This window comes from Aquarana catesbeiana, linkage group LG06 (assembly GCF_042186555.1).
Source record: "Aquarana catesbeiana isolate 2022-GZ linkage group LG06, ASM4218655v1, whole genome shotgun sequence".
NCBI lineage: Eukaryota > Metazoa > Chordata > Amphibia > Anura > Ranidae > Aquarana > Aquarana catesbeiana.
In genome coordinates, this window is record NC_133329.1 from 299162862 (window position 1) to 299176837 (window position 13976).

Below are 13976 nucleotides of genomic sequence, written 5' to 3' on the forward strand. Positions count from 1 at the left end.
ATATTTCCTTCTTACGTCCAGATATAAGAGGAGTTTTTCTTCTGGACATACGTTGCAAGTGCACTTTGTATGTATTTATGGGGCAGAATGACCCTTTTTTCTTACTGGTATCTTAGCCCGTTCAGGCCGCTTTTTTCTGCAGACTAAATGTACTGTTTTGCTCTTCATATGGAAGTCTTGGACAATTCACCGCCTTTAAGTGGCCAGCCCTCACGCACAAGGTATTTGCTTATGAGGGGAGGGGTTGAGAGTCAGTCGCATTGTGAATTGCGTTATCTGATGTTGGTCTCGCCTTTTTTTCCCCCTCCATACTGTGTTTTTTCTCCCAGCCCTTCTAGATGGGACCCTCAGATCGTGGTCCAGAATGACAGAGACCTTGCCAGGCCACAACACCAGTCACCTTCAAGATCCAGGCGAGACTCTACGTCTGGAAACCACCACCAGGGGAGACGCTCTCATTCCTCCTCCAGACACCGCTCCCACCGCCACGACAGCCGCTCTGATCGAAGAGCTTGCTGGGGATGTGGAACACGAGTTCCGGAGGGCAAGTCACTGTGTGACCGTTGTTATGCCTGGGCGACCAGGGAAAAAGAATCGGAGAACCAGCGCCTGGAAACTCTCGTTAAACGCGTGGTACAGCAGTCCCTGAAGGAGCTGGATTCTCCCCACACTCTGAGCCAGTCTACTACACTGTCTGGCCCTCCGGCCAATGAAGCCCGTGAAGACCCGGGCACTTCTCAGCCGTATGTGGCCTCCCTTGACTCCTCAGATGATGATCCTCAGGAAGAAGAGGAAGTCGGAGGTTTTGACTTCAGTATGGTGTCACCTTTAATTAAGGCAATCAAGGAGGCTCTTAAGTGGGAGGATCCCTCTACTCACCCGGGCAAGCAGAAGAAATTCTTCAAGCATTTGGGGAAAGAACGCGCAAGTTTTCCGCTCCTTTCTGAGCTAAAAGAAATCATTGATGAGGAATGGAGTAAAAGACGGACAGGAAGTCCTCTATGACAAATAAGACCTCCAGATTATATCCCTTCAAGTCAGAAGAGGTGAAGTATCTGGAGAATGCTCCCCTTGTAGACGCAGCTCTAATGCGTCTAGCTAAGCATATTACACTCCCCTTGGAAGATGCAGTGTCTTTCAAGGATGGTCTTGAAAGAAGGATCGACCAAGACTTGAAGAGGATTTACGGGTTGGCCGTAACGGCCTGTAAACCTGCTTTGGCTCTGGCAGCCATGTCAAAAGCCATGGAGGCCTGGACGGAGAATGTGGATTCCTTCCTTAAAGGGGTTTCAGAGGAGCTAGCGGGAAGTTCAGCAGCTGCAGAATTAAAGCTAGCGGCGGTGTTCTTGGGGGAGGCATCCATTGATTTGATTCGCCTATTGGCGCGAATTATGCTGTCGTCGGTCACGGCCAAACGGGCCTTATGGTTACGTCCTTGGCTTGCTGACCCTGTTTCCAAACAAGCCTGGTGTAAAATTCCCTTCGAGGGGTCTTCGCTGTTTGGCAATAAACTAGACAATGCCATAACACGAGCCACGGGTGGCAAGTCAGGGTTTCTCCCCCAGGACAGGCGCCTTCTTGGTCGGAAGAAACCGCAGTTCAGAAGACGCTCTCCAGAGTGTTCTAGGGAAGCTCGCTCGTACAAGCCCGGTAGGGACTTCAGGAAAAATTGGAGCAGGGGCCAGACATCTTTTCGCAAGTCCGCTAATGGCCAGACATCCAGCGGCCGTGAGCAGGCGAAGTCTTTTTGAGATTGCGCCTGCCCAGGCGGGTCAGGTAGGGGCACGGCTGCGCCTCTTCCGGCACGTCTGGGTGGCCTCGATCTCGGACTTTTGGGTAATAAAGACAGTCTCGACAGGTCACAGATGGACCTTCTCCAGTGCTCCGCCCCCCAGATTTGTTCCCACTCTTCTGCCCCGGTCGGAAGATCAAAAGCAAGTGCTACTGTCCTATGTGGATCTCCTGAAATCTTAAGGAGCGGTGGTGTGCGTCCCGAGGGACGAATGGTTTCAGGGAATATACTCCCCTCTCTTCCTGGTTCAAAAAAAGAGTGGCTCTTGGCATCCAGTCATAGACCTGACCTACCTCAACGAGTTTATACAGCCAGGGAGATTCAAGATGGAAACGCTGTCGACTATTCAGCAAGCTATTCAGCCAGGCGATTGGATGATTTCCATCGACTTGAAGGACGCTTATTTCCACGTCCCGATAGAAGAAGGGTTTCACAAATACCTCCGCTTCCAAGTAGGGCAAGATCATCTTCAGTTTATCTGCCTCCCCTTTGGATTGACAACGTCCCCCCGGGTCTTTTCAAAAATCCTCTTGGCCACGGTGGCTCACATAAGACTGAAGGGGGTACGTCTTTATCACTACCTCGACGACCTCCTGATGTTATCGCAAAGCAGGGAGCATTTGCTGGCCCATCGAGAACAGGTGATCTCCACCCTATCCAGTTTCGGGTGGCTCCTGAACTTGGCAAAAAGTCATCTAAAACCAGCGCAACGCCTAATATACCTAGGAGCTCAGTTCGACACTGTAAGAGGCACCATTTCCCTTCCACTACAGAAAATTCCGTTGGTGCGGGACAGAATTTCTCGGGCTGTACATGCCTCACACCTAAAAGCCTCTCAGTGCCTGGAAATCATTGGCACGATGGTTTCTACAACACCCATGGTCAAGTGGGCTTTGTGGAGGTTACGTCCCTTCCAGTCAGGGTTCCTGCAGCAGTGGAGAACAGGGGACAAGAATCAAGTCATCCGGGTGACTTCGTCAATGAGGAACAGCCTCTTTTGGTGGCTTCAACGCAAGAATCTCCTGGCATGTCATTCCATCGCCCCCATCTCCTGGGTCACGGTGACGACCGATGCCAGCGGGACGGGTTGGGGGGCCCTCTGCGGCTCGAACCTCGCCCAGGGCAAATGGGATTCCTGCCGGCCAGTCCCAGGGTCCAACGTTCTGGAACTCAGGGCGGCCTGGTGTGCTCTACAGGCCTTCTCTCACCTACTGAAAGGGAAGTCAGTACTGTTAAGAATGGACAACACAACGGCCGTCGCCTACGTGAAGAGGCAAGGGGGTACCCAGAGTCCCACTCTCCTTCGAGAAGTCGAGCCCATCCTTTCATGGGCGCAGAAGAACCTTTGCAATATCTCGGCAGTGTTCATCCCAGGAGTCCAGAATGCTCAAGCGGACTTCCTTTCACGCACCGAACTGGACAACAACGAGTGGTCTCTTCATATGGAGACGTTCAGATGGGTCTCCTCACTAGGGATCAACCCCGAGGTAGATCTGTTCGCCACTCGCCACAACTTCAAACTGGAGAAATTTTACACCAGAGGCCGTTGCAGTCAGGCTCTCGGGTCAGATGCACTGACGGACCTTTGGAAGTTCAGCAAGGCGTACGCCTTCCCGCCACTTCCAGTCATCCTGAGATTCCTGCAGAGACTCCGTTCAGAAACGGCCGAAGTGTTGATGATAGCTCCATACTGGCCGAACAGACCCTGGTTCCCTCTCCTTGTCCAACTCAGCTTCAGGGACCCAGTGCCTCTCCCTCTCAGGCCGGACCTTCTTTCTCAGGGGTCAGTCCTGCACCCGTGTCCAGCAGTGCTGAGACTGATGGTCTGGTTCTTGAGAGGGAGAGGTTAACCTCACTTGGCTGCGCTCCTACAGTAATATCAACTCTCATGAGTTCAAGAAGATCCAGCACAAATAGAGTTTACAGTAGAATCTGGTCCAAATTTGTGGATTTTTGCTCCTCTAGCGGCAGGTCTTTTAGACACCCGGGGGTGCAAGATATACTCAGCTTCCTTCAAACGGGCTTAGATCTACCATTATCCATCAGCTCGCTTAGGGTTCAGGTCTCTGCACTGTCGGCCTTCTCTGGGTCCTCCTGGGCAACGAATTCACTAATCCAACAATTTTTTCGTGGCGCTTCAAGGCTCAAGCCCCAAAGGAAATCCAGATTCCCCAAATGGGACCTGCCACTTGTCCTAGACTCAATCTCCGGACTCAGTACTACCGGGCCTTCCCCGCTCTCTATCAAGGATTTCTCAGCTAAAGTAGTCTTTCTAGTAGCCATCACATCGGCAAAAAGAGTTTCTGAGATTGGCTCTCTGGGTTGTGAAGAACCCTTCTTAACGTTCTTCCCGGATCGTGTAGTCCTTATCCCTATGCTGGGTTCTAACCCAAAAGTGTCCTCGGTGTTCCATGATAATCAAGAGACAGTCCTTCCCACGTTTAGGTCTCTCGAGTCCTCTGAGATTCATCCTCTGGATGTAGGAGAAGCAATTAAAGAATATCTGAGAGTGAATTCTCCCTTCAGACGTTCTGACCATCTATTCATCTTACACTCGGGAAGTAACAAAGGAAAGAAAGCCTCAGTTAGGACACTCGCTACTTGGATTGTTCAAACTATTCAACAAGCATACAAGGCGAAGGGCTTGGCTCCTCCACAGGCAGTGACAGCTCACTCCACCAGGGGAATGGCAACTTCATGGGCGGCAGCTCGACATGTGGCCCCAGACACCATTTGCAAAGTAGCCTCGTGGGCCTCTATCAACACTTTCATGTCTCATTACTGTATTGAGCCTGCTTCATTATACTCTGTAGACTTTGGTTTGAGAATCCTATCGGTTGATAGGACAAATTAAAATTTTTGTTTGATTCAGCATACCCACCCGTGTGGTCGGCTAGTTATTTCCCACATGTAGGCTGCCATGGAGTCTGTCAGGAAAAAGGAAAATTTATTATCAAATACTTACCGTAATTTTCCTTTCCTGATGGACTCCATGGCAGACGGAGTTCCCACCCATTGGTCAAAGAGTAGGCTAGTTACGGAACGCAGTAGCTAGTGGTGAGTACTCATTCATGGGAATGGGGTCCTATAGCATTGGAGAGGAGGCAGGGTAAACCCACACGTAGGCTGCCATGGAGTCCATCAGGAAAGGAAAATTACGGTAAGTATTTGATAATAAATTTTCCTTTATTTTTGCTTGCACACAAATTGATGATAGAAGTCAGCAGAGCTTCAACCCGTTTACAAAGCTCTGGTGAAAATTCCCTTGCAAAGTGCAACTTCCCTTTCAAAGTTAACAGTCTATTTGTCTTTAGTAAATCAACCACATTATCTCAAGCATTTTATCCATATCTGTATGTAAACCACCACCACTTTAGGGCCAACACTCACACTCAATTTTACAGCTATATAAGAAGGTCACATATGCCCTTGATGAGTATAAAGCCATCCTCTCAATACTCCCAAAAGTCTTAGCACAGTTTAATCATATATGAAGCAAAAAACAAAGCACGATGGAATACTAAAATAGTATAAAATCACTGAAAGCCACTCATATTAACAGGTGCACACAACATTAAATGTGCTTGTTCATCCATGATCCTCTTCTAAACATACGGACCTGAAGTATAAAAGATATAGAAGTAGTGTATTGCCCTAAAGAAATGGTGGATTGCAAACAGTGGTGGAGGAAATGTTTAGACTCAGCTTTAATCAGGGCTTTTTTTCTCGGAGAATAGGTGCAGGAACTCCCCCCGTCTGAGTCACCCCTTGTCTCTGCCCCCCTAACCATCTCTGACCACCGTCCCTTGATTCCACCCCCTACCCACCTACCAGTACTGCCCCGTTTAGAGAATACAGAACCAAGTATCGTTTTGTGGTGCTAAATCATTTGTATGAAACATGTTGATGATAAAAAGAAAAGCAGTAAAAAGATCCCCTGCAGTCAGCAACAATAGAATCCCAGCAATAGATCCCCACACAACAATAGTCTCCCCCAGCAACAATGAACTCCACCCCAACAACAATAGATTCCCTGCAGCAACAGTGAACTACCAACAAAATAAAACACCCAAAAACAAAATATCCATCCAAGCAACATTAGACCACCCCCCCAGCAGCAACAACAGATCTCACAGCAGCCAGCATCAATAGATCCTCCAGCAGCCAGTAAAAATAGACCTCTCCCTCAACAGTAGATCCCTTCCAGCAACATAAGACCCCCCAGCAACAATAGATTCCCCATCAGCAACAATAGATAAATGGTTTTCAGAATTTTTTACAAATTTAATATCTGAAAAGCTGCAAGTCTTTTTGGGGTTGTTTGGGGTTGTTTCTACCAGCTTTGCACATCTAGAAAGTGAATTTTGCCCATTCTTCTTTGAAAAATAGCTCAAGCTCTGTCAGATTGGATGGAGAATGTCTGTGAACAGCAATTTTCAAGTTTTGCCACAGATTCTCAATTGGATTTAGGTCTGGACTGGGCCATTCTAACACATGAATATGCTTTGATCTAAACGATTCCATTGTAGCTCTGGCTGTATGTTTAGGGTCGTTGTCCTGCTGGAATCTGAACCTCCGCCCCAGTCTCAAATCTTTTGAAGACTCTAACAGGTTTTCTTCTAAGATTGCACTATATTTGTCTCCATCCATCTTTCCATCAACTCTGACCAGCTTCCCTGTCCCTGCTGAAGAAAAGCATCCCCATAACATGATGCTGCAACCACCATGTTTCACGGTGGAGATGGTGTGTTCAGGGTGATGTGCAGTGTTAGTTTTTCTCCACACACAGTATTTTGCTTTTAGGCCAAACAGTTGAACTTTGGTCTTATCTGATCAGAGCACCTTCTTCCACATGTTTGCTGTGTCCCCCACATGGCTTCTCACAAACTGCAAACAGGACTTTTTATGGCTTTCTTTCAACAATGGCTTTCTTCTTGCCACTCTTCCATAAAGGCCAGATTTGTGGAGTGCACGACTAATACTTGTCCTGTGGATAGATTCTCCCACCTGAGCTGTGGATCTCTGCAGCTCCTCCAGAGTTACCATGGGCCTCTTGGCTGCTTCTTTGATTAATGCTCTCCTTGCCCAGCCTGTCAGTTTAAGTGGACGGCCATGTCTTGGTAGGTTTGCAGTTGTGCCATACTCTTTCCATTTTCGGATGATGGATTGAACAGTGCTATGTGAGATGTTCAAAGCTTGGGATATTTTTCTTTATAGCCTAACCATGCTTTAAACTTCTCCACAACTTTATCCCTGACCTGTCTGGTGTGTTTCTTGGCCTTCATGATGCTGTTTGTTCACTAAGGTTCTCTAACAAACTTCTGAGGGCTTTACATAACAGCTGTGTTTATACTGAGATTAAATTACACACAGGTGGACTCTATTTACTAATTAGATTACTTCTGAAGGCAATTGGTTCCACTAGATTTTAGTTAGGGGTATCAGAGTAAAAGGGGCTGAATAGAAATGCACGCCACACTTTTCAGATATTAATTTGTAAAAAACTTGGAAAACCATTCATTTGTCACTTTGTGTTGGTCTATCACATAAAATCCCAAAAAAATACATTTACGTTTTTGGTTGTAACATGACAAGATGTGGAAAATTTCAAGGGGTGTGAATACTTTTTCAAGGCATTGTATATATATTATGCAGATCATATCACTTGATGTAATACCAGTAGTTTAGATAAACTGTGGTAGTATAAGTATGTAAAACAGCCTGTTTGCTGTTAAGGTGCTCAATATGTACGTGTACAGCATAATCTAAGTGTCCGTTTGTCACAAAACACATTATTGCTGTTTTAACTTGGTAATTATAAAAATTAGCATTTTATGGTCTTTTTTTAATTCCCATCTTTACACCCATATGATAAGTACCTTTGCAACAAACAGGCTTTTTTCACACCAATATTACTTCTACTACCCCAACACCTCTTACTGAATTAAGGACAGGACCCCTGAGCATGGAATGTGACCACAGAGAGACCCAACAATCTGCGTGGAGACAGTTATTCTCCACTGTGTCTACACTTCACCACGCGTTACCTTTTTTCATGGTTTAAATCAACCTCCCTGGATGTAAGGTTTAAAGTATTAGTATTTGACGCCAAATAGTTACATCTAATACTTACCATGTTAATGCTGAATTGCAAGGGGCTCTCCTGTTCTAATTCTGTTCCTTTTTTTGTTCAATCCCATTCATGGGCGTCCGCAGAACTTTTTTCAGGGGGAGCATAATTTTAAGATCAACCATGCTCTGCCCTTGTCATGAAGGGGAGGGGCTTTGTATAGCCCATATAACGCACATAGATCCCCCTTTAGAGCAGGCCAGGGCAGGTCCCCCATAGAATAGATGCCCCTTTACTTAGTTTTCTTACTCTTACCTTTTTTTCACCTGTATATAGAATAGAATCCCCAGGTTCTCCTGCAGCACCAAACTCCAGACTCTCTGACCTCTCCCCTGCAAAGAATATATTATATATATCTATTTTCCACTCCACGAGTCCTCCTTGCTTCCTCATCCTCCTCGGCTCAGGCTGCCTGGCTGTTTTCCGGTTCTGTCTCCCGCACTGGGCGGCCGCTGCACAGCACAGACAGTCCGTCCATCCCCCAGACACTCCCACAGATCACTTTGCACACATGCAGGACACCAACACCACTCCACTCCATCTCTCTCTACACTGTACACAGGAGTAGGTATGGGCCGAACACCCCCCAGTTCGATTCGCACCAGAACATGCCGAACAGGCAAAAAATCCGGCAGAACACACAAACACTGTTAAAGTCTATGGGACACAAATATTTTTTTGGTCCGTCAGCAAAGCAAGAGAAGAAGATGAATGGACTTCATGGGACATTTTTATTTTTTTATTTTTTAATAAAGGACTTGTCCCAAAGTGTGTCTTGTGGTTTTTTTAAATTTTGTCACTTTTTTTGTGAAATGGTACAATATACCCGTTACCATTTCAAACAGGGGGGGCCTGGATCTGGGGGTCCACTTGTTAAAGGGGGCTTCCAGATTCCGATAAGCCCCATGCCCGCAGACCCCCACAACCACCGGGCAAGGGTTGTGGGGATGAGGCCCTTGTCCCCATCAACATGGGGACAAGGTGCTTTGGGTGGCTACCCCAAAGCACCCTCCCCATCTTGAGGGCATGTGGCTTGGTACGGTTCAGGAGGGGGGACGCTCTCTCGCCCCCCCTCTTTTTCTGCGGCCTGCCAGGTTGCGTGCTTGGATAAGGGTCTAGTATGGATTTTTGGGGGGACCCCCACCCCATTTTTTTTAATTTTGGTGTGGGTTTCCCCTTAAAATTTTGAGGGGGACCCCTACGCCATTTTTTTTTTTAATTGGCGCAGGGTTCCCCTTAATATCCATACCAGACCTGAAGGGCCTGGTATGGAATTTGGGGGGACCCCCACACAATTTTCTTTTTAAACTTTGGTTCGGGGTTCCCCTTAATATTCATACCAGACACAAAGGGCCTGGTAATGGACTGTGGGGGATACCATGCCATTTTTTTCAATGACTTTTATCTGTATTGCCGGGACTGACAATTCATTATAGCCACTAGTACTTTTAAATGACTTTTTTCCTTTAGAAATGTCATTTTGTGCAGGGACTGTTCTAAACACAGGAAAAATGCGCCACTTTACAGGCATACTATAGACACCCCCCAGGTACGAAATTTAAAGGAATATTTCACTTTTGTTGTTTCACTTTAAGTATTATTAAAATCACTGCTCCTGAAAAAACGGCCGTTTTTAAAACTTTTTTTTTGCATTGATACATGTCCCCTGGGGCAGGACCCAGGTCCCCAAACACTTTTTATGACAATACCATGCATATAAGCCTTTAAAATTAGCACTTTTGATTTCTCCCATAGACAATTCATTATGGCCGCGAGTAGTTTTAAATGACTTTTTTTCCTTTAGAAATGTCATTTTGTGCAGGGACTGTTCTAAACACGGGAAAAATGCGCCACTTTACAGGCATACTATAGACACCCCCCAGGTACGAAATTTAAAGGAATATTTCACTTTTATTGTTTCAATTTAAGCATTATTAAAATCGCTGCTCCCGAACAAACGGCCATTTAAAAAAAAAAAATTTTCATTGATTCATGTCCCCTGGGGCAGGACCCAGGTCCCCAAACACTTTTTATGACAATAACATGCATATAAGCCTTTAAAATGAACACTTTTGATTTTTCATGTTAATGTCCCATAGACTTTAATGGTGTTCCGAATTTTCCCCGAACACCGCATATTGTTCAGTGTTCGAAGAACATCCGAACAACCAAAGTTCGTCCCGAACTTATGCTCAGCCTGAACCGTTCACCCATCCCTACACAGGAGGGACTGAAGCCGACTCAGAAAACATTCTGTGGCAGCCATGGTGGACCCTGCAAGGATCGCTCACGGACACCAGTGCACTTGCCCCCCCCCCCCCCCCCCCATGATCCCATTTCTCACTTTTTTTCAGAGAAATAAACACTACAAACACAGAAGATGTAGGTATTTAGTGCAGATGCTTTTGTAAAGTAAATTTTTTCAGTTGCTGCAACAACAATCTTTGTAAATGTGCAGAAGCTTGACCAATGGCTTTTGGAAAAAAAATAGCCTGTAGTGCTTTAGCTTACAATTACACTTGGTGTATTGTTCTATGATGCAGGTATGCTTCAAAATTCTGCTATTTTGTTACTATCAGGCATCAAATTCTTTAAATATATACATTTTACCATGTATTTACTTATTGCCGAAAAAACTGAGTTTTAGAATTGTATCCTTGCTGTTGCTGAATTCTTCTTTGCCTCCTTGCAAAACTTCAAACTGAAAATTATTTATTTGAGGCAGCTGATGTTTGCACCTTAGAACATTAAACTCAGCTTATGTATTTGTAGCTTTGCTATGCCAGCTATCGGGGCTTAAAGGAGATGTACAGCCAAAGTTCATTTGGCTGTACTTCTCTTGTGGACCACAGGAGTGCAATACGAACTGCACTCCTGTGACCCATTTTCATCAGACAGCGGGCTGAAGTCGAGACAAGATCACGACACTGGGATCAGGATCCGCCCACATGCTTGGACTGGCACCCGGCTCAGCCTCTCAGCAAGCTCCTCTCCACAGCCCAATGCTCCAGTGAGCAAGGAGAGGGCAGAGCAGAGAGCTGGTGACTGATGGTCACCAGCTCTCTGCTCAGGGAGCTGTGAGAACCGAGTGATGAGCGGTGTTAGGTCGCTCAGTTCTCAGTGTTAGGACCAGCGGGGGGACAGATGCAGCACCGGACTGATGCTGCATCCACCTAGGTAAGTATAAATCTGCAAAAACCTTAAACCCCATTCTTCTCTTTTAAAGCTGGACAATTGTATGTTGTGCACTTGTAAAAATCAATTTGCACCTTATTAGTTGTATCTTGATTGTTCTGCTTTTTATTTGCTACTTTTGGTGTGTCAGGTATGAACAAGAGGTATGCTGGCACCCTGTGAGAATGTTTTAATTATGATGTCGGAAAAAATTGTTCAAATAAGATCACTTTTGTGGCTAGTAGGACTTGCTAGGGAGATTTGTACTGTATATGTCTAAATGTAAAATTGAAGTAGGATATTATTTACACAAACATTTTTTAAACATAGAGAAGAGGAAATAAATTTGAGTATAAAACATTAGTGATTTTTGCTAGCAGAAATTTTAAGTTAACCTAAAAATAATGGACAATAATATACCACCAAATATCTGGTTATATTCCAAGAAAGAATAGTTAAGAATAGTATCATAGGCAGCAGCATTTTTGACACATATATCTAAAGCATATATTATGCTTTAGATATATGAAGATGTCATAGCTTATCATTTTTTTTTCATTGTTATCTATACCAGTGTTTCCCAACCTTTTTTTCAGTCAAGCCACCCTTTAAAATTATAGACAATCTCAGGGCACCCTCAAAAATGATGGACAGGTCACTTCCAACACTAGATGCTGGGTGCTTCCATTCTTTGCTTTGAAACCTTCAAAAATTGGTTTCTTTTGTATCTACATGTGCTTTACTGTTTTGCTCCCCTGCATGGCATGCTTCTTCCTTTTTTGCTCAAGCCTGTATCTTGATATTATTTTACTCAATAAAAACGGTTGTAACAGAAAATTATGGACCGTCTCAAGGCACCCCATTCTAAAATGTAAAAAACTATTCTAATAGTTTTACATAATGCAGCAACATCCACATGTAGGACACCCAATATTAGAGGTGATTTATACTTCCAAAGCAAATACACTTTTGTACACTGGTACTGACTTCCAATGTTTCGCTTCTCCCTCAATTTCTCTCCATCAGTCAGCTAATGTGACCCCCAGTGCTGAGGGAGAGCATCAAACAAAGATGCTGTGGAGGCGACTGACATTCTCCTTATCAACTGATGACGTCATTGGTTGTTAGGATGCCAGTGTCTAGAAAGTTGTAATGGTGCACAATGAAAACCATGGCTTTGTGTACCTAAAAGGCAGGCTTGGTCCACCTGCTGTCTTGTATACAATTTGTGATAAATTTGTAGGCATCCAACCTCCAGGCACCCTGGTTGAAAAAGGCTAATCTATAATAAATTATTGGATGAAATGTAATTTTTCTGTTTAATGGAGCAATGCATTGCTCAATCTAGGCACAAACATTGGTGAATCAATCAGTATTTTTATAATATGGCCCTGCATAAAAAAATTGATTTGTAAATTCATTGTATGGACTAGGCTAGCTTTAATATTGCCATGACCCTAGAGGATTCGCCATAGGACTATATGGAAGAATCACTTAATCTGGTAACCAAGTAACCATAATAAAGACCTAAATATGAATTAAATTCCCGTGGACACTAATGAAAACTCTGACACAAATGCTATTCATATAGTAATGTATAGTAATGTTTTCATAAATTGTTTTTATCTTCAATGTTTTATTGTTACCAAACTTTAAAAAATGTAATGAATGTATTTTTCTTAATATTTACTGAGGGCCTATGAAATCAAATACACTGTAAACTTCATACCATTGATTGTGTGTTCCATTTAATGATTACACTTGTTCTATTTAGGCACAAACTGCTAATTTAGTGTTGGAAGATGGCACAAAAATCAAAGGATATTCGTTTGGGCACCCTGCATCGGTTGCCGGTGAGGTCATCTTTAACACTGGTTTGGGCGGGTGAGTAAAACCTAAAATAATTACTTTTATTAAAAAAAATTGTTTTAAATATGGTATATTGGAACTGATCATACAGAAGCCTACATTTCCATTTAATTTAAGAGATTTTTTCTTCCATCAACATTGTAAATTATTTTAGTTTGCTTTATCATTGATAAGTAAATATATTTTAAAGGAACATAACAAGTATAAAACAGTCTATCATAGGAAAGATTTTACCAGCCTTCCCTTATTATGTTAGTTCCTCCTTCAAGTGGAGGCACTGATCATTATTAGGTGGATGTGGATAGATGTTCTGTTAGGACCTATGGAGATAAGAAGTGCATGAGCAGTACTGCAGTGGGTAGTTAGCATGGAGACAGTAAGGCGAGATTAACACTGACTTGTGTTTTTTTGTGCTTTTGCAGTGCACTGAATGCAGACAATTTACTTTCAAAAGTTTATATTAGAGTTTTACACAATTAGAGAATTAGAGAATATAACACATGAACAGTCTTAAGCAATGGCAATTACAATACCAAAAGCAAACAGAGGCCAAAGAAGAATTTCTCACTATAATCTACTCAAAGCCTCATTTTAATAGATAAAACAATTGCAAGGAAGGCTGACAATAGCAGCCTTGTAACCATAGATCCAAAAAGAAGAGAAAGGAGGATAAGAACATGCCACAGAAGACCCTGATATCACAGTCCAAACTAGTGACTAGTAATTACAATTAATAAATTCAAAGTTAATCACTGCACTAGTACTAATAAAGCAGCTGACATAAATAGTATAGTGACAATAAAAAGCATAAAAAATAAATGTATGCAGCGCTAGAAACATATCATTAAAATTAAAAGTAAAAGTCCATAGTGTTTAAAATAAAGTCCTTGTTCAGGGAAAAAGATGGAACTACCCATGGTGTAGACAAAGACACAATTAGGTGAGCACGAACTTATCCTCTACCGAACATCAACACACTAGGCAAAGGTGCATGCAGTGAATACAAGAAAG

The 13976-nt window shown here is 43.8% G+C and overlaps 1 protein-coding gene across 1 annotated transcript in view; it reads left to right on the forward strand.

The window, feature by feature from the left end:
* Positions 1–13976, forward strand: part of CPS1 (carbamoyl-phosphate synthase 1) — a 172762-nt gene that overhangs the window by 4458 nt on the left and 154328 nt on the right. The window contains exon 2 of the mRNA XM_073633558.1: positions 12871–12980. Within this exon, the coding sequence (XP_073489659.1) occupies positions 12871–12980 (110 nt within the window). The remainder of the gene's footprint in view (positions 1–12870; positions 12981–13976) is intronic.